The sequence below is a fragment of the Rhipicephalus sanguineus genome, chromosome 8 (genome assembly GCF_013339695.2).
Source record: "Rhipicephalus sanguineus isolate Rsan-2018 chromosome 8, BIME_Rsan_1.4, whole genome shotgun sequence".
NCBI classification, from domain to species: domain Eukaryota; kingdom Metazoa; phylum Arthropoda; class Arachnida; order Ixodida; family Ixodidae; genus Rhipicephalus; species Rhipicephalus sanguineus.
In genome coordinates, this window is record NC_051183.1 from 146842966 (window position 1) to 146861983 (window position 19018).

At 51.6% G+C, this 19018-nt stretch overlaps 1 protein-coding gene across 1 annotated transcript in view; it reads left to right on the forward strand.

Moving 5' to 3' along the window:
- Window positions 1-19018, forward strand: part of LOC119402385 (uncharacterized) — a 736276-nt gene that overhangs the window by 556957 nt on the left and 160301 nt on the right. The window contains exon 4 of the mRNA XM_037669521.2: window positions 6293-6844. Within this exon, the coding sequence (XP_037525449.1) occupies window positions 6526-6844 (319 nt within the window). The 5' untranslated portion in view covers window positions 6293-6525. The remainder of the gene's footprint in view (window positions 1-6292; window positions 6845-19018) is intronic.

The following is a 19018-nucleotide window of genomic DNA, read 5'->3' on the forward strand; positions in this document are numbered from 1 at the left end:
TGTGACTTTTTTTAGATGTGAAGCATCTTATAGTGGAGTTCAATCCGGTGGTGGTGGTGGTGGTGGTGTGCGGCGTGACCACCCTTACTGCGCATGCGCAAACCCTCTCCACTTCCCCTCTCCACTCCATATCTCTCCCATTTCCCTGTCCACATCACCTCTCCCCTTCCCTTTCCCCCTCTCCACTCCTCCTCTCCTCTCCCCCCCTTTCCCCCTCCCCACATCCCCTCTCCCATTTCCCCCTCTCACTCCACCTCTGAAACGCGGGCTCTACATGCCGAAACGCTGCTTCGCATCGCCTCGTGGTCCCCTTTAGCGGGAGATGGTGTGATTTTTTGGATGCGAAGTATCTTATAGGGCCCCTCACCAGGCCACATAGCAAATTTTAGTTAGACGCTGGAAGTAGTTGTGTGCAAAATGAAGAGCAGTATGACGCAAGGATTTTTCAAATCGGTTCATTACGAGCTGAGAAAAACAAGAATTTGTAGTGGCGCGAAACCATGATGCGAGGAGGCGAGTTTCAAACCCTTGCCACTCGCCCCGTGTAGTCTTAGCAAGACAAATCCCTTCCCTGCCCTCTTCACTTGACACATACGCATGAACACGTCATGCGCATGCATGGTCACGTGCGCATGACGTGCCCGAGCTAGCCCGAGCACGCGAGCAGCGTTGCACGGCCGCTACCTTTTTTTATGTAGCGGCCGTGGGCGTTTTGTCGGCGTTCTCTGTGGTGTACTGCCTGTTCCTGCGGGACGGGCATGAAAGTTGAGACATTTGAACGGGCATGAGAGTGGCGGTATCATGAGCCAGTGCCGCATTAACGTTTACTTGGACGCGGTAGAATAAATGAGCATAATGAGTGCTCGAACGCGCCAGAACATTACTTTTGTTTCCATGGCTGGCGTCTGCTCGATGCGCTAACCGCGGGGACACGAACGCATGGGAAAGGCAGGCACATTAGCCCCGCATCTCGCTGCAATTCACGAAAAAAAATGAAAAGGACGCACACATTCCTTTTATATGTCTCATTATTTCTCTCAAGTTTTATTAATCTAGTCAAGCAAGAAATTACGCAAACTAAACATGTCGTGTCAAATAATTATCCCAGTGGCACGTGCTACTGTTGACGACGTCAGAGCACAGTCGTCTACGTAGAGGAGCGACGTCACAGCACTAACATATACGTAAGGCCATTTTCTCATGTACGTCATCCCCTCATTCTCTAAAGCACGCGCCCGTGAGAGGAAGGGCAAGCAGCGTTCACCTTGAAATTTGACCCATTTCCGCGGCGCGTAGCGTTGCAAGTTTTGGCAGACGTGATAGTGAACGCCCAGTGTATGCATTGCGGTCGTTAGCTCAAAATTGTCAAACCTGGTTAGGGGCCCTTTAAGGCGGAGCTCAATCCGGTGGTGGTGGTGGTGGTGGTGTGCGGCGTGACCACGCTTACTGCGCATGCGCATAACGTCCCCACACACCTCCCCTCACCATTCCCCCCTTCCTCTACCCCTCTCCCCTTCCCCTCACCCCTTTCCCTCTCCCATACCCCTCTCCCCTCCCCCTTTCCGCTCTTCCTCTGAAACGCGGGCTAGACATGCCGAAATTCTCTCCTGCGCAACGCCGCGATGAGCTCGAGCGCATGCGCGTCCCCTCCCCTTCTCTCTCCTCTCCTACGCTGCCCCCCTATCGCCCGCCTGTCGACCGCGTTCCCCGCTCGCCCTGTGAGAATTAACGACCAGGCTAGATGGAAGATACGACGCGCGTATCGTCCCTCTTCGCGTTCCACGACGCGAGGTCGTAGCATGCCCAACGAACGCCAACGGAACGCGATCGTGCAAGTGCTCCGGCTTCGCATCGGCTCATGGTCCCCTTTTTTGCTATCGCTTTCATTGCTTCGACCTTGCGCCGAAACAGACTTTTTCAATCCGCCTATTCCATTTTCCTGTGCTGCCCTCTGCCGTTTTGGTAGGGGTTTGTTAAGGGCCGGGACAATAGGTATTGCCAGAAGCAAAGGTTCCGAGCGGAAGAGACGTCTCGCGACTTTTCCGCTAGGGAGAGCGCGTACGCGGGGCGTCGTGAAAAAGACGGATTATGCATGTGTGTAAATACAAGTACAAACATACGTAACGGGTGGTTGAACTGAACCCCCCCCCCCCCGGCCTTCCCGGGAAAAATTTCTGGCTACGCCCCTGACATCATCACGTGACATCGTGGCTTCGTCAAAGGTGGGCCACTCCCGGAGGCAATGCAAAGCCATGTGATGTGCAGAAAAGTTGCAATGCCTACGGTCCTGGAGGCAGTGCAAAACCACGTTAGGTGCAGGTACCTTGCGAGTTTTTATCATTACCCTTCGCGTGTACTCTTGGTTATAATGGGCTCCCCTGCACACAACATCAGCGAATCGGCTACGACAGGGCGATCGATAGCAGCGAGGAAAGGCAAAGGGTGCCGAAGGAAACGTGCCCGAGTGCAACGACTGCATGCGGATCCGGAAGCCAACAAGGGGAATGATGGGCTTTCACTTACGTATATGCTTACCGTTGGCTCGATACGAGGACTGGCTGGTGGTCTACCGCAGCCGAATTAATGAGTATTAGCTGCCAGTCTTGTGTTTGCCTCTAGCAGCGCGAAGGACGTGAGGAGAGCCCTGCATCGTTATCGACCGTAATGAACCCGAGACATCTTTGGCCACGTGACATTCACTGCCGATATATTGTGCGCTGACCCGCCTGGTATTTATTTCGTTTCGCATAAGCTTCAGTCAGAATGGAATTCCTTGTTTCATGTGAAGCGTCCATGGAGACCGTTACCATATATTGCGAGGTATTGGCATTTCGTGCCTATTCGCGCCACAATAAGTTAGCTTGCAATTTTACAATATAATCGTACAGTTTTGGACAAAACTGTCATGCCATCTATAGGGCTATCATTATGTGTTGCGAACGAAAGAAAAGCGATCTAGAATACCATGTACTCTACTATCGGACAGTTATATGCAGCTGTTCCTAGCAGTAAAGCTAAGACACTTGCAGTAATGAACGTGGAAGTAGTCTTTAATTGTTAATCAGAATGACACTTCATAGGTCGATATGTAGCCATATCTGAACAGCCTCCACAGGTATACAGGTTTCTCGTTCTCTGGCCTGCTCTACTACGCTGTAGGACGACAACGCGCAGTGGACTATCTTCAGCGGAATTAACATATTCCACAAAGAGCAGAATTTTCTAATGTAGGACGCTTTTTCTGTGGCTGCATGCCTGTTGCACTTGGTTCATTTCGTGTGTGTGCCTGGACGGTCTCACATCAGAATAGTGTTGTTTAGTATTGAATATATAGAAATGACTCATAAAGAGATATTTGTTCAAATAATTGTAGTGAACCAAACGAGCAGTCGATCTATATTGACGTCCCCGCCCTGTTTAGCACGTTCGAGGCCTTATGTCACAGGGTAAGATGCACGGCTGATCCATTCTGACGTTATTGTTCGAAATTTTGTGTGGTTACTACTGTTCTATTGTGATATTCATTCCATAGGTTTCGGATGCTTACGGCTGAGTTGAGCCAGGTTTGGCATGCTTACGCCTCTTCTAATTTGACGTCTATGTCTTGCTTGAGCGCGCGCGCACTCTGCTTTGTTCCTCATTGTTTTGTTCCCCATTCTTTGTTCTCATTGTTTGACTCCTACGAAGAGTCTGAGTAAGCAGTACATCAATGTCATCGCGCATAAAGCAAAAAGATCTCTTCAGGACGTTACGTTAGAGAATATTAGAGCGATAGCCCTACTCCTCCAGGTGCATGACCGGAAAATGAACTTGCACATGCGTTTGACATTGCACCTCAGCCAAATTCAATTTCCTACTCCTCTTCCTCGCACCTGCGTTGTCACAGAAACAGACATGCGCAGTGTCGTTTTGTTCTTTCCTGCGCATGCGCCTCTCTCATTTGGTCGACGAAAGCCGCAAGCCGGCGGGGGCTCACGCCTCGAGACCTCAACTCCTGCCACGGGAGGCTCGCGCCGGCAATGCGAAGAGAAACGTGGACAGCGGGCCGCGGCATGCTTCCCGATACAGTTGCTGCTATAGGTTGACAAGCTTGGTTTAACGGAGTTCCACCTCGGAATTTCTTAAGCGCGTCGCACTTTTAGGCCCGGCTTGTAGTCCATACATAGATCTCATGTGGCGTGACCATGCTCAAAATGAAATGGTCAAAACAGGTTTAAAACAATTGCTAGCAATGCTGAAAACCGGGTTAAAATAAACGAACGAGGTCTATAATAATATAAATAACAGAAATAACCAAGAAGTAATCGCAATAATTAACCTAAAATCGCTAAAACCGCTTCGGAAACATGCGGCCGACTCCTTCGCTGCACAAGAGAGGGCGCCACCGCTTCGCCAAGCGCACGGTTGCTCCCACGGGCGCTTCTCCGGCGCTACATCTGAAGGGAAAAAAATCACAGCATATCCACGGAGTGAATGATGATGAGTGGGCGAAGCTGCGGAGGTTCATCGATAAACCGTGAATCTTCCGTGAATTCTGCCCAGTACATCATCACCGACGTGAGATCGGGCGCGTTTATACTAAAGGTTCGATGAGAGTTATGACGACTTGCAGCTCACTTTAATTATACATGAACACTGTGAATTTTCATTGTTTAATCACGCACAGGAGAAATCGCACACACGCACTACCTTGGAGGTCAAAATCCAGTGCCTATATATACGGGGTGGTCAGTGAACAGTTGTGCAGCGCGAGCGGTCGGTTTTTTCAATCAAGACGCTGCCGCGACGCTGCCTCGCGACGCTGCCTGCGTCGGCGCCGCTGCGCCGCGAGGCAAGATGGGGGAGGGGGGGACCGTAGGAGAGGAGAAAGAGGGGAAGCGTAGGAGAGGAGAGGGCGATACATATCACGTTCTGTCGCAGCGCATTGTCTTTAGGGAGCCTTCATATGTGCACGCCCCCTCCGTTTTTAAGACTGGTTACACACTACTACGACGGGGACGAACGGGTGCCGCTATAAGGAGCTTCGCCCCTAAAGCAACCTGATGGGACTTGCTGCAGACAACACGTATCTCAACTGCCGTAACAAGCAGGAAGCCGATAACGCGCAGCAAAAAGTAGCGCGCATGTCGAACACCGACTCTGCGAATGACTGTAACAAGATTCTAGTCCTGCCGGAGAAACCCTACATGCTTACCACAGACATTGGCGTCATCGACGCTTTGGTAAACGGAGCAGTGAGAACTCTATACGAACGGGAATCGCTGAGTGCCCGTGTTGCGCACTTGAGATTTCACACTATTGGAGGAGCACTGAGTGCAGGATTTAGAACTACAGCAAACTTTCTTTATCTTGTTTGTAGTCGTCGCTCCCTTGAAAAGAGTCGCAGTATAGACACTTCGTGCTTTGTCCAGTCGCATAGCCCACTGATCTTCAGGCGGAATAGCCCTCATAGGGATCGTGGGAGAACTGTCGCGAAGTAATTTCAATTGTTTAAGGCACAATGATGACGTCAGCGAAGTGAACTTGATCACATGTTCGCCCTTGTCCCATTGTCTTCTGTGCGCAAACTACCGCACTCAAACGCGTGATCATACAGGAGGATGAGCTAGGGAGAGAGCAGCGTTTCTTTAAAGCAAGTCGAATAAAAATTAAATATGCTCCAAGTACGTGAACCGTGCTACAAAACATATGACGCCATATTCTCATTCTGATATATTGCGATATATTCTCAATCTGCATATCTAGCCGGTAAAGAGAAAGAAAAAGATGCATAGCGCAGTCGGTACGACACGCTTTGTGGACGAGGGCCTTAGATTCATTACCTAGAACATTTATTTTCTTTTATATACATGTTTACTTACAACCATAGTTTTACTTGACAGACACACATGTATCTCTTTGAGTCGGCGAGGCAATGATTGGGCAATTATTTAAAACTTGAAATGGTACCCGCCGTAGCATGAACCTCTAACCATAAAGTCATTGCGATGTTCTTACTGTACGCTAACGTCACGAAACGCAAAGTTTGAAGCACGCATCTCTTAGACGTTGTGATAGAGAAGTCGAAAGCTACAACAAAAGGCACCTCGATAGATCCCAGCTCCTCATAAACACCGGGACTGAGCGTTTCAGCTTCGCTGGTGTGCTTGGCCAAGCGGTGTGCTTGGCCGGTGATTTTATTTGTTCTGTACTGACTCTTCCTTGAGCTACCACGATTGCTGCTTTTAAGTAGCATTAAGTTTTATTGTTCACTAGAGTAAGTGTTTTTTTTTTTCTCGTTCGTTTTTTTCAGGAGGCACAATGATGACGTCCCCGTCCGGCCCCTGCGGACGCTTGGACGCGGAATACCGGAGTACAGACACGTCTTGCGAACGCGTCAGCAGCGAGGGAAGTGGTGTCGACAGCAGCGATTCCGGGACCGTTGTTGCTGTCCCGAGTCCTCTTCCTGGAGCGGTCACCTCCATGACACTGTCAGGCGGCCGGTGACGCAGCCGGTGATCTGCATCACCCGCCGGCGAGCGACGCATGGAGGACGGCCGGCCGCCGCCGTACTCCAGCCGCGGTTCCCTCGCCGATCACCGACAGGTGATCATTGACTTGGATCAGAGTGCAATAAGCCCTGGTGTAGGGGCGAGGACGCACAAGTCAGTGCCGTCGCAACAGCCGCAGCAGCAGCAGCAGCAGTCATCCCAGCAGCAGCAACAGCAGCAAACCGAGCCGCCGGTGGTGACTCCACGCTACATGCGGAGCGCACCGATCAAGCTCCTCACCCATCCCGTAGATAGGAACCTCACCTGGTACTTTGTGGCCTCCATCGCATTCGTGTCCGTCTGCGCCATCATTGGTGAGTCCCGTAACTGAATACTCAGGGTGACTTACCAGTTGGCCAACCATGTCGCCGAGTCACACTCTGAACCAGTTCCTGCTTGAAGAGTTAACTGTAGCCAGAACAGAAAACTCCTTCTTTCTCGGGTATATAGCAAGTTTCGCAGGATCTGATTAAGAGTGCATTGCACGAAGCCGGATCGAGCATTGCCTTTTTTTTTCTTTACATTGCATATGAAGTGTGCATGTGTTTTTTTGTCTTATTCGACGATATAAAAGTACAAATCGCAATACATGTTAGAAGAGAATATCCACCTTGACGGCCCGTGACCCTACCGAGCGCAGGAGCTGTAATGATTTCACAGAACATCGCTCAGAGATTACACTGTCTGCACAAACGATCTATAAGTGCACAAAGGCTGCAAACCATACCGATACAATGCTGATAAACCCGGGCCATGTTACACTCAAGTGAGAATTTACATACGTTGTGGCATCATCCTGGAAAGCGACACCAGAAAGAGCACGTCAAATATTAATAAGATGTCGTCCTGTGATAAAATACAAGCGGCTGTACAGCAGCTTGTATTTATTACAGCATAAAACTTTATTTGATAAAAGGGGACGATGGATGTTTAGGGCATCTGTTTCCCAATGTTTCGCTCAGGAACATTTGCGGCGCGGAAAAAATAGGAACGAGCGGATGCGTCTTTTAGTCCGTTCGTTTTACAGCGAAAGCTGTTATGAGATCATTTCACTGGCCGTTTTTGGCGCCGTAGTTGTCCGCCGCCGCCGCCGCCGCCGCCGCCGCCGCCGCCGGTGTCCGTAACCAGTATCGATCGAAATAAGAAAAAAAACGAAATAAGAAAAAAACTCCAGGATGGAACGAGGTTCGAACCTGGGCCCTCTGCGTGGGAGCCCAGTATTCAACCTCTGAGCCATGCCGGTGCTTGAAACTGCTTTGCAAAAAGGTCCTATACAGGCTTCATGTCGGGAAGGAACCAAATTAGCATATGCAATATAGCGTGGTAGAAGAGTAAAATAAGCACCAAGCGTCGCACAACACGAATTCTGTAACGAGGCGTCACACAATGCGAATTGCGCAACGAGTAGGTTGTGAAATGCTTCCAACCAATTACAAAGATCTCTGCCATAATTCTTCGTCGTCATCAAGCACAGCATCAACAAAGTGCGCACAATGCCTTACATGCGTTTAGCAGGTACCACGGATCTCCGTAAAATGAAGAAAAATGGCACAGTGCCTGCTGCCCTACTTCTCAAAAATTAGAATGATTTAGAGCATAGTGGGTTCCTCGCAAGTGCACTTGTATCGGTTGCCAAGGAAGCCTATAAGCGCAGATCCATTTCCTCGGGGTTTCAGTAAAATTACAATGCTTTATAGCGTAGTGGGTTCCTCGCAAGTGCACTGGATTGGTTGCCAAGGAAGCCTATGAGCGCATGATCCATTTCCTCGGGGTCTCAGGAAGTTCTCCCCCCCGTCTCTCTCCCACGTCAACGTATGTTATACAGCATGACGGGAGACGGAAATAGCGAGCGGGCGTCACCCAATGCAAATTACATAACTGGTGGGCCGTTTAAAGCTCCCAATCCATTACAAAGGGCTGAGCCATAATTCTTCATCGTCATCAGTCGTCGCGTCAACAAAGTGCACATAATGCCCTACAGACGTGTAGCTGGTGCCTCGCTTCTCCGCAGAATGACGAATAATGGCTTAGTAGGTGCTTCTCAACTTCACAAAAATTGTGATTTATGGCGTAGTGGGCACCTTTCTAGTCTACTTGTATTGTAGCCCCAAGATAGCTTACAACGGGCTCTAGAAACGCCGCTCTTCCAGCTTTCGCTGTGACTGTGCTGCGGTTTCATCGCAGGCCTGGCGTTTTTTTTTCTGTTTTCCGCGCTGTATGTTTTCTTGTGCCGCGAAGAAGTGCCAACTGGCGCAAAATTTCACGTTGAACATTGTGTCGACTGAATGCTCCTGGCATTCATAGACCACAGTTTTTGCGCTACAAACGCAATATATCGAAACAGAACACAAAATGAGCGACAAAGACCAGCACTGATTTCGAACTTGCGTTTATTGCAAAGACACGTAGCTATGTAACCTCGCACACGTGGTCGCAACTACACCCGCCTGTGCAAGTTACCGAGACAAACGCAAATGTTCGAGAAAGACACAATGAGACTAAGACGGTACTCGTCGTGCACATTTTACAGCGGAAGCTGTTATTACCTAACCACAGCCTGTTTGGTGGGGAGTCGTCCACCGACGCCAGTAACCGCCTGTGTCCGTCGCAGCTGTCGGGCACAATGAGGAAAAACAATAGAAAACGTTCGTCTTTTAAATATGTTTCTCACCGTGGGTACAACACATTCATATTGCCGCGAGTCATATTTCATGAGTGAAAGCTTCACCCACAAAGACTGTGGGCAATGCGCTGCGCAGGCCTCGCCGTGATGTGTAGGAAGCTTCGCGATTGTTTTGGAACAATCTGTTAAGTTTGCGCGCCGCACGAGAATGTTCCAGCTTTGTCGAGAGATAACGCCGCCACCAGCGATATCGCTGGAAAGTTCGATAGCACCTGTATAAAAACCGACGCACTTGACCGCTTGTCAGTTGATCGACGGACGACGCCCCGTTCGCCGCTATCATTGTACAGCGTGTACTGCTGTAGTTCTAGTTCTCATTTTCCCGGCCACAAGTTCGGCCAAATAAACAGTTTCATTCTGCAAACGCCAACTGCTGTCTTCGTCGACGTCACGACCACGTGACATCTGGTGGAGGTGCTGCTTCATGATCCGGACGCCACCGCGGAGCGCTGGCCCAAGCCCAAGCCGCGAAGAAGACGACTCTAAGGACAACCCGGAGCCTCGAACCAGCCGCCGGCAGAAAGGACTACCCCCCGAATACGAACCCCTACCGGACAAGACCAGGATCACAGCGAAGACAACAGCCACAATGACAACCGCTGGGGTGCCTACAACGGTCGTCATGCACCAACCGAGGGAGCCGCCGACATTCCGCGGATCACCATGCGAGGATCCAGAAAGCTGGCTGGAGGCATACGACCGGGTCTCCACGTTCAACAACTGGGACTGTGACGAGAAGCTACGCCATGTCTACTTCGCCCTTGAAGATGGCGCAAGGACCTGGTTCGAGAATCGAGAGTCCACGCTAACATCATGGTACCTCTTCCGCACCGGATTTCTCAACACCTTCACGAGCGTCATCCGGAAAGAAAGGGCTGAAACCCTTCTCGAGACCCGTGTACAGCTCCCCAATGAGAACGTCGGACTGTACACCGAAGAAATGACTCGCCTATTCCGCCATGCCGATCCAGCCATGTCCGAAGAAAAGAAAGTTCGCTTCCTGATGCGGGGAGTGAAGGAAGAACTCTTCGCCGGACTTGTGCGCAACCCGCCGAAGACGGTCTCGGAATTCCTTTCGGAGGCCACCACAATCGAAAAGGCACTAGAAATCCGCACTAGGTAGTACAACCGCCGCATTCCTACGACGACCTACGGGGAGGTTCAGGCGCTGCAGTCTGATGACCTGCGTGACACCATCAGAGCGATTGTGCAGGAGGAGCTGCGCAAACTGTTACCTTCGCCGCAGCATCAAGTGGATTCAATCGCCGACGTTGTCCGCGAGGAAGTCCGGCAATCGCTTGGAATTCCCGAAGCACCGCAGGCTCAGCCGGAAGCCATGAGCTATGCTACTGCAGCCCGACGCAACGCCCCCCCCTCCTCGCCCACGTCAATACGCCGCGCCGCCGCAGCAGTTCCGCCGCCTGGCACCGCCGCCACCACCACCGACGCCATACCGCCCGCCGACAGGACAACGCTGCGCCCCCCGAAAGACCGACATTTGGCGTGCCCCTGACAACCGACCGCTCTGCTATCACTGCGGGGAAGCCGGCCACACATACCGCCGATGCCAGTATCGACAGATGGGGCTACGCGGATTCGCCGTCAACGCGCCGCGCCCGCAGCCAGGCGAACGGCCTCGCGACATCGACGACTACCTCACCGGAACACAGTGGGAAGAACGACGACCATCCCGCTCGCCGTCGCCTGGCCGCTACATGTCACCGCACCGCCGGCAGTACACTGGCCCAAACCGGGGCCGGTCGCCTAGCCCGTATCCGGGAAACTAAGGGCAGCAACCGATGGAGGTGCGGTTGCTGTACGACGAACTGCCGAAGATCATCCGCGGCCGCCGACGACGACAACGCGACGAGACCTTCAGAACACGATGCAAACCGGACGGAGCCCTCACGACGAAACTTCGCGGCCCGAAGAAAACCTGTCGACGCAACGTCGAAACAGCGGGACAAATCGACGAAGCCGTGATCCGACGCCACGACCTAACCGCAACGCAAGACGACGAACAAGCGACCTCGATGTTCTTATCGACGGCCACAGCGTCACAGCTCTCGTCGACACCGGTGCCGACTATTCCGTCGTCAGTGGGCCATTCGCCACCAAGCTGAAGAAAGTAAAGACCGTTTGGAGTGGACCAGAAATCCGGACAGCTGGAGGCCACCTGATAACGCCGATTGGTGTCTGCACGGCGAGAGTCACCATCAATAACCTCACTTATCCTGCGAGCTTTGTAATCCTACAAAACTGGATGTGACACTCGGAATGGACTTCCTAAGTGACCACGGCGCCGTAATCGACCTGAGGTCTGAGTCGATAACACTAACCTCAGACAAAGCGCTGCCGCCCCACGCGACGCCAGGGAACCATGCACTGAATGTGATAGAAGAGCAGGTGACCGTTCCGCCGCGCTCCAGCGTCATTATTTCCGTCGGCACCGAAAAACCTGCGAACCTTGAATGCGTAATCGACGGCGATCAGCAACTACTCCTGAATCGTCAAATTTGCGTCGCAAGAGGTATCGCCGAGCTGCATGACGGTAAAGCAAAGGTACTGCTGACAAACTTCAGCCACGAATATAGGCACCTCAACATGGGTACGACGGTTGCCTACATCGACGAATGTGTAGCCGCCAGCGATGCTTTCGCCCTCTTCGATGCTGTCGAACCTGCTTCGACGAACAGAGGTCCCGTACGGAATTTCGACGTCAACCCGAGCCTTCCGAAGGTCAAGCAAGACAAGCGCAAAACCCTGCTCCTGAAATACAAGGACTGTTTCTCGTCGTCATCGCGGGTCCGACAAACGCCCCTTGCTAAGCACCGCATTATAACAGAAGAAAATGCTCGACCACTCCGTCAGAGTCCCTACCGAGTTTCGACGCGAGAACGCGAGGCCGTGAAGAAACAGGTCGACGAAATGCTGCGCGACGACATCATCCAGCCGTCGAGGAGTCCGTGGGCATCCCCGGTGGTGCTAGTGAAGAAGAAGGATGGGACTCTACGTTTTTGCGTCGATTATCGTCGCCTGAACAAAGTCACGAAGAAGGACGTGTATCCCCTTCCCCGGATAGACGACACCCTGGATCGATTACACAACGCAAAGTACTTTTCGTCGATGGACCTCAAGACTGGTTACTGGCAAATAGAAGTCGACGAGAGAGACCGAGAAAAGACTGCCTTTATAACGCCAGACGGCCTGTTTGAGTTCAAGGTCATGCCTTTTGGTCTTTGCTCGGCACCTGCGACTTTTCAACGGGTTATGGATACAGTACTGGCCGACTTGAAGTGGCAGACGTGCCTCGTGTACTTGGACGACGTCGTAGTGTTTTCCTCAAACTTCGACGAACACCTTCGGCGCCTTGAAGCTGTACTTCAAGCAATCAAGACCTCCGGACTCACTTTGAAGCCTGAAAAGTGCCGCTTCGCGTACGAGGAGCTCTTGTTCTTGGGTCATGTGATCAGCAAGGATGGCGTTCGCCCGGACCCGCGGAAAACAGCTGCCATCGCTGACTTCCCGACGCCCACCGACAAAAAGGCCGTACGCCGTTTTCTCGGCTTGTGCGCCTATTACAGACGTTTCGTCAAAGAATTTTCACGGATCGCCGAGCCACTGACGCAACTCACGAAGGCTGACGTCGAATTCAGGTGGGAAATGTCGCAAGTTCAGGCATTTCAAGAATTGAAACGACGCCTGCAGACGCCTCCGATACTTGCGCATTTCGACGAGCACGCCGATACGGAAATCCACACCGACGCAAGCAGCGTAGGACTCGGCGCCGTCCTTGTGCAGAAGACCGACGGATTGGAAAGGGTCATCAGTTATGCTAGCCGGTCGCTATCAAAGGCAGAAATCAACTATTCCACAACAGAAAAGGAGTGTCTGGCCATCATCTGGGCTACATCGAAGTTTCGCCCCTACATCTACGGCCGGCCCTTCAAAGTTGTGAGCGACCACCACGCCTTGTGTTGGCTAGCCAACTTGAAGGACCCTTCAGGTCGCCTCGCACGGTGGAGCCTAAGACTCCAAGAATTCGACATTTCCGTCGTTTACAAGTCCGGAAGAAAACACTCCAACGCCGACTGCTTGTCTCGTGCCCCCGTTGACGCACCGCCGCAGGACGGCCACGATGATGACTGCTTTTTGGGAACCATAAGTGCCGACGACTTCGCTGAACGACAGCAAGCCGACCCGGAACTCAGGCGCCTTGTGGAATACCTCAAGGGCAGGACCGCCGTTGTTCCAAAAGTATTCAGGAGGGGATTGGCGTCATTTCTCTTGAAAAACGACGTCCTCGTAAAAAAGAACTTCTCTCCGGCCCGGGCCGACTACCTCATCGTTGTACCTTCGGCACTGCGACCAGAGGTTCTGCAGGCCCTGCACGACGACCCGACGGCTGGCCACCTCGGCTTTTCCCGCACGCTTGCGAGGATACAAGAAAAATACTACTGGCCACGCCTTCCTGCCGACGTCGCCCACTACGTTAAGACTTGCCGAGATTGCTAGCGACGGAAGACACCGCCGTTTAAGCCAGCGGGACTTCTGCAGCCAATCGAACCACCGCACCGGCCGTTCCAGCAAATCGGGATGGACCTACTGGGGCCGTTCCCGACGTCGACTTCCGGCAACAAGTGGATTGTCGTAGCGACTGACTACCTCACCCGCTACGCCGAGACAAAGGCCTTGCCCAAAGGCAGTGCCTCCGAGGTAGCCAAGTTCTTCGTGGAGAACATCGTCTTGCGTCATGGCGCCCCAGAGGTCCTTATCACAGACAGAGGTACCGCCTTTACTGCGGACCTAACTCAGGCGATCTTGAAGTACAGCGAGACGAGCCACCGCCGCACCACCGCCTACCACCCGCAGACCAATGGCCTCACCGAGCGTCTAAATAAGACCATCGCCGACATGCTCGCCATGTACGTCGACGTTGAGCACAATACGTGGGACGCCGTCCTTCCGTACGTGACCTTCGCTTACAACACCGCCGTCCAAGAAACGACGCAGATGACGCCGTACAAGTTGGTCTACGGAAGGAGCCCGGCGACGACGCTCGACGCCATGTTACCCAACGTCACCGACGAAGAAAATGTCGACGCCGCCGCTTACTTACAACGTGCCGAAGAAGCTCGACAGCTGGCCCGCCTGCGCATCAAGACCCAGCAGCACACCGACAGCCGTCGCTACAATCTTCGACGACGCTTCGTCGAGTACCAGCCCGGCGACCGTGTCTGGGTCTGGACGCCAATACGACGACGCGGACTGAGCGAGAAGCTTCTTCGACGATACTTCGGACCGTACAGGGTACTTCGACGTCTCGGCGCACTCGACTACGAGGTTGTCCCCGACGGCATCACGAACTCCCAGAGGCGCCGAGCTCGACCCGAGGTCGTGCATGTGGTGCGCCTTAAACCGTACTATGCTCGTTAGCGCACCTGAGGACTCTAATGTTTGCTTTATTTATTTTTTTTTCTTTAGTATTGCACGTATTCATGTTCTGTTTTTAAGCATCGGGACGATGCTTTTTCAGAGGGGGGCATTGCCGCGAGTCTTATATTTCATGAGCGAAAGCTTCACCCACAAAGACTGTGGGCAATGCGCTGCGCAGGCCTCGCCGTGATGTGTAGGAAGCTTCGCGATTGTTTTGGAACAATCTGTTAAGTTTGCGCGCCGCACGAGAATGTTCCAGCTTTGTCGAGAGATAACGCCGCCACCAGCGATATCGCTGGAAAGTTCGATAGCACCTGTATAAAAACCGACGCACTTGACCGCTTGTCAGTTGATCGACGGACGACGCCCCGTTCGCCGCTATCATTGTACAGCGTGTACTGCTGTAGTTCTAGTTTTCATTTTCCCGGCCACAAGTTCGGCCAAATAAACAGTTTCATTCTGCAAACGCCGACTGCTGTCTTCGTCGACGTCACGACCACGTGACAATATGTTTCAGATATATTCACTGTCATCAAGTATGAGCGCATACGCCGATGTTTAACACACTCGCCTTTGGGGCGTGGAGGCTCTGGCTCAACCCTGCTCCAGCGAGAACATTTATTTCGTTGCATTCTATTTATTTATGGCAATGGTCGTCTTACGTGACTGAGCGACGCAGACAGAAAGACGGAAGGAGAGTTTTAGGGGCGAAGCTCCTTATAGCGGCACCCGTTCGTCCCGTAGTAGTGTGTAACCAGTCTTAAAAACGGAGGGGGCGTGCACAGATGAAGGCTCCCTAAAGACAATGCGCTGCGACAGTACGTGATATGTATCACCCTCTCCTCTTCTACGCTTCCCCCTATTTCTCCTCTCCTGGGCAGATGTACTGGGCAGAATTCACGGAAGATTCACGGTTTACCGATGAACCTCCGCAGCTTCGCCCACTCATCATCATTCACTCCGTGGATATGCTGTGATTTTTTTTCGTGGAGTCGGCATAGAAATGCTTACGCGTTTAACGCCACTCCACGAAATAACGGCAATGCAGTGAGCGGAGGTAGTCTCACATCACCCTTCGAATTATTGGCACATACAAATGTCGTCGACTAGAATTAGAAATTTTATTTTTATGACTGATTCGGTTAAAAGACTTGCGCCAAGTGCGATCTGGAATAGATATCTACCACAAAATGTCAGCTTTTCTGCGATATTAACAAGTTTCTAGTAAGTGACCCACGTGTGTAGTTTGTGCCCAATGTGAAGATCCTTGACAAGGCATTCATCATCAAACTACTTGCGGATCCGCTGCATGCACAGGTCGACCTTTTTCAAGTTTTGGCAATTTATGCTCGATCTGGGACAGCTTTCTGCTCTCCCGTTAGAGTACTCGTAAAGTACACTACGTCTTTAGCCACATTTTCGAAATGCACAATGACGCACTATCTTAGCAACAGGACAGCGAAGACGCTGTCCCAAAGTGGAGAACCTAATGCTATCATTCACATTCGATTCTAAACACATGTGGTTCCTCCTAACGTTTCTATAGGGAACCCAAGCTCAAGTTTGCGGCGCGACGACAGCGCCGCGCCAGCCGCGCTACGGCTCTGTCGAAAAGCTCTGAACCTTCGCGCGGCCGACTCAGCCCCTTTCACGGTAGCGGTAGCGCACGTGCGCACGCGTTCTTCTCTCGGTGCGGGTAACTGGGAGGCCGTCAGCTGGGTACGTTGAACCGAGAGGCTTGCTGTTCGAAGCTGCGCATTCCCACGATGGCAGAAACGACCCCGCGGAAGCGCAAGCGTGGTCCGAAGTGGTTTAGTGGCCAGCCACAACAGTGCAGACAAGGCACACGATTCACGTGTTAAACTGTATCGGTTCCCGGGCGTGTCGCACGAGAAATGAAGGCGGCAAGCGTGGATAGCTGACAGCGCTGTCTCGCCTTCTATTTTGGTTGTCTGAGTTCATCGCTTTCGTTCGTTCCGACTTCCTGAATCGGTAAGTAACGGGGCGCACGCACGCAGCGACTACAGTAATGATCACTCGCTGTCTTCTCGCATTGTTAAAGTCCAGTTACGGTTGTAGGTGAAGCAACTTTGTGTTTTGATTCCCCGTGCTCGTGAGACCTACCCGTCGTTGTTGAACGTTCACATTCGCGTTATACCGTTAGCGTGGCGCGGTTGGTTGAATTCAACTGAACTCCGCACATTGTCAGAAGTTCGGCGCCTGCATTTCACGCGTCGGGAAGGCTGCTTTATCACGCCGGAAGGGACGTCTGTGCATTTTCAGCTAGCTTTGACATCGTTCTGCAGGTTTGCTTTGTTTTTGTCACTTTATTGGGGTGATATATATTTAAGCCGCTAAATATAACTGGCACTTAATACATGCTTTGCAATTGCAACCTTGAAGTAACCACCTTCTGACTTTGTGCGATTTTCTAGCCGCGTTCACGCAACAGGTATTATACGCCTGTCAAGTCGGTATCATAAAAAGAGACTGCAAGCATGACGCGAGAGCCGAAAAAACGAGGCGAGCAGTCCATCTTGCTTCACAGTGGTTGAAGCTGAGCTAGCTGCCTCGCGTCTTAATCGGCGGGTGATTCTTCAGCGGCACGGAGGATTTGACTCTAACCTTCTCAGGAAGCAGTGTCAAGGCCGTATAATCTTTTTTTTCGCACGCCGCAAACGTTTGTTCACGAAAGTACACGGCTGCTACTGTAAGCATGCCATATCAAAAAACAATCATATGATTCGTAGTCCACACCGCAGAACATCGATAGCGAACGGCTTCATTTCGGAGTGCATGTGGACCATTATTCATCTTTAACATGACAGAATGAGACTTACCTCGAGGTATACGTCCTACATGGTGTAATCGCGACTTGGGAAATGCATTTCGCTTTGAGTCGGGCGTCGTTGTCGTCGATCGTCTGCTCTTCACCGTTAACGTGATTGACGAGCCTTTCTCATTTTATCAAGTTCGCTTTTCGGAAGTGCCAGTTAAGCTCGAAAATCCTTTTGAAGCCGCACTGCACGCGGTACATTGCGAGGTGCCGAAAGTGCACCGCGAGAGCTCTGCACGTGCACAGAAGCGAGCAGCAACGCGGTGGAGAGAAGGGAAAACGCGCGCTGCGAACACCCCAGTTTCTGTTTTTCTGCCAGAGATGGCGCTGCCTGTCAAGAGCAGCGCCATATTATGACCTTATTCCCCCCCCCCCCCTAGGGGGGGGGAATAAGGTCATTCTGCCTTAAGAGGCACAGAGATAGACCGTACGTGAATTTATAAATTTTTTTGGTATAATAAGATAGATTTAATCAATGTAGACAAGGTATTAGGCCAGCATGAAACAAGGAAGTTTTTTTTTCTTTTTTCTTCGAGCATGGTGGCAGACATGTCACCGCCCCGTTATAAAGGGGACGCTCATAGCATCCATCCATCCATCCAGCAGCGCCGCTAAGCGTTGCTTGGGAAGCCTATAAGAAGCTCAGTTTCACAGCTCCGCACGCACGCCGACACAAGCGGCTGACGCGTTAGCTTAAGCCGTTGCTGTCGCGTCTTGCTGCACATGCGGCGTCGCGAGTCGCAACGCACGTGTTGCTGCTCGCACGCGACGCATAGCGCGTTGCTTGGCCCTCGCCAGCGTCATTGCTTCTGATTGTCGTCGCTTAGGAAAAAGTGCTAAGAATATGTGAGCAGGAACGCCACTGAATAATGTCTTGTTAGTGCCGGGCTCCAAAAGCGGTACAAAAAAAAAGGAAGCAATTGTGACGGCCATACAGCTTATGCGCTTCATCCGACTAATGTCCTCATTGTTCAAAATTCATGAGATAAGAATTTGTACAGAGAGTTCCAGTCCAGCTGCTACGTGAGCTACAGACATCAGCATTGCGGACATATAATGGAACAACAGTAAGCAGCGTTAAGTATATCAATGGCGAAACGCCAGGGCGTCAACAGATCTGCTGCCATTTTCGGCGCTCCCTTCTCGTCGTTATATATTCGGTTTCGCAATGCGGAGACGGCAAGAAATTGCTACAAAGAAAACGGACGAACACCTGAAAGTCTTTATGTAGGTTGGCAGGCCTGCGCCATCTGAATCTGAAGGGTAAAAACAAAAACGAAAGGGTAAGACAGGAGAAAATGGAACATACTGAGGCGTTTTTCGAGCGGCGCCAGGACACTCGTTGCTGAATTTCATGCAATTCTTAAATGTCAGTTTTGTTACCACTATGAACTGAACTAATTATATTTTGCATAACAATTAAGGAATTAGATTATGTAAATGTCCAATATGCTTTATGCAATGTTACCCATACAAGCTCTTCAAAGGTTTCATGTGGTATCTTGCGAACTTTGTCTAAAGTTTATTCCTTAT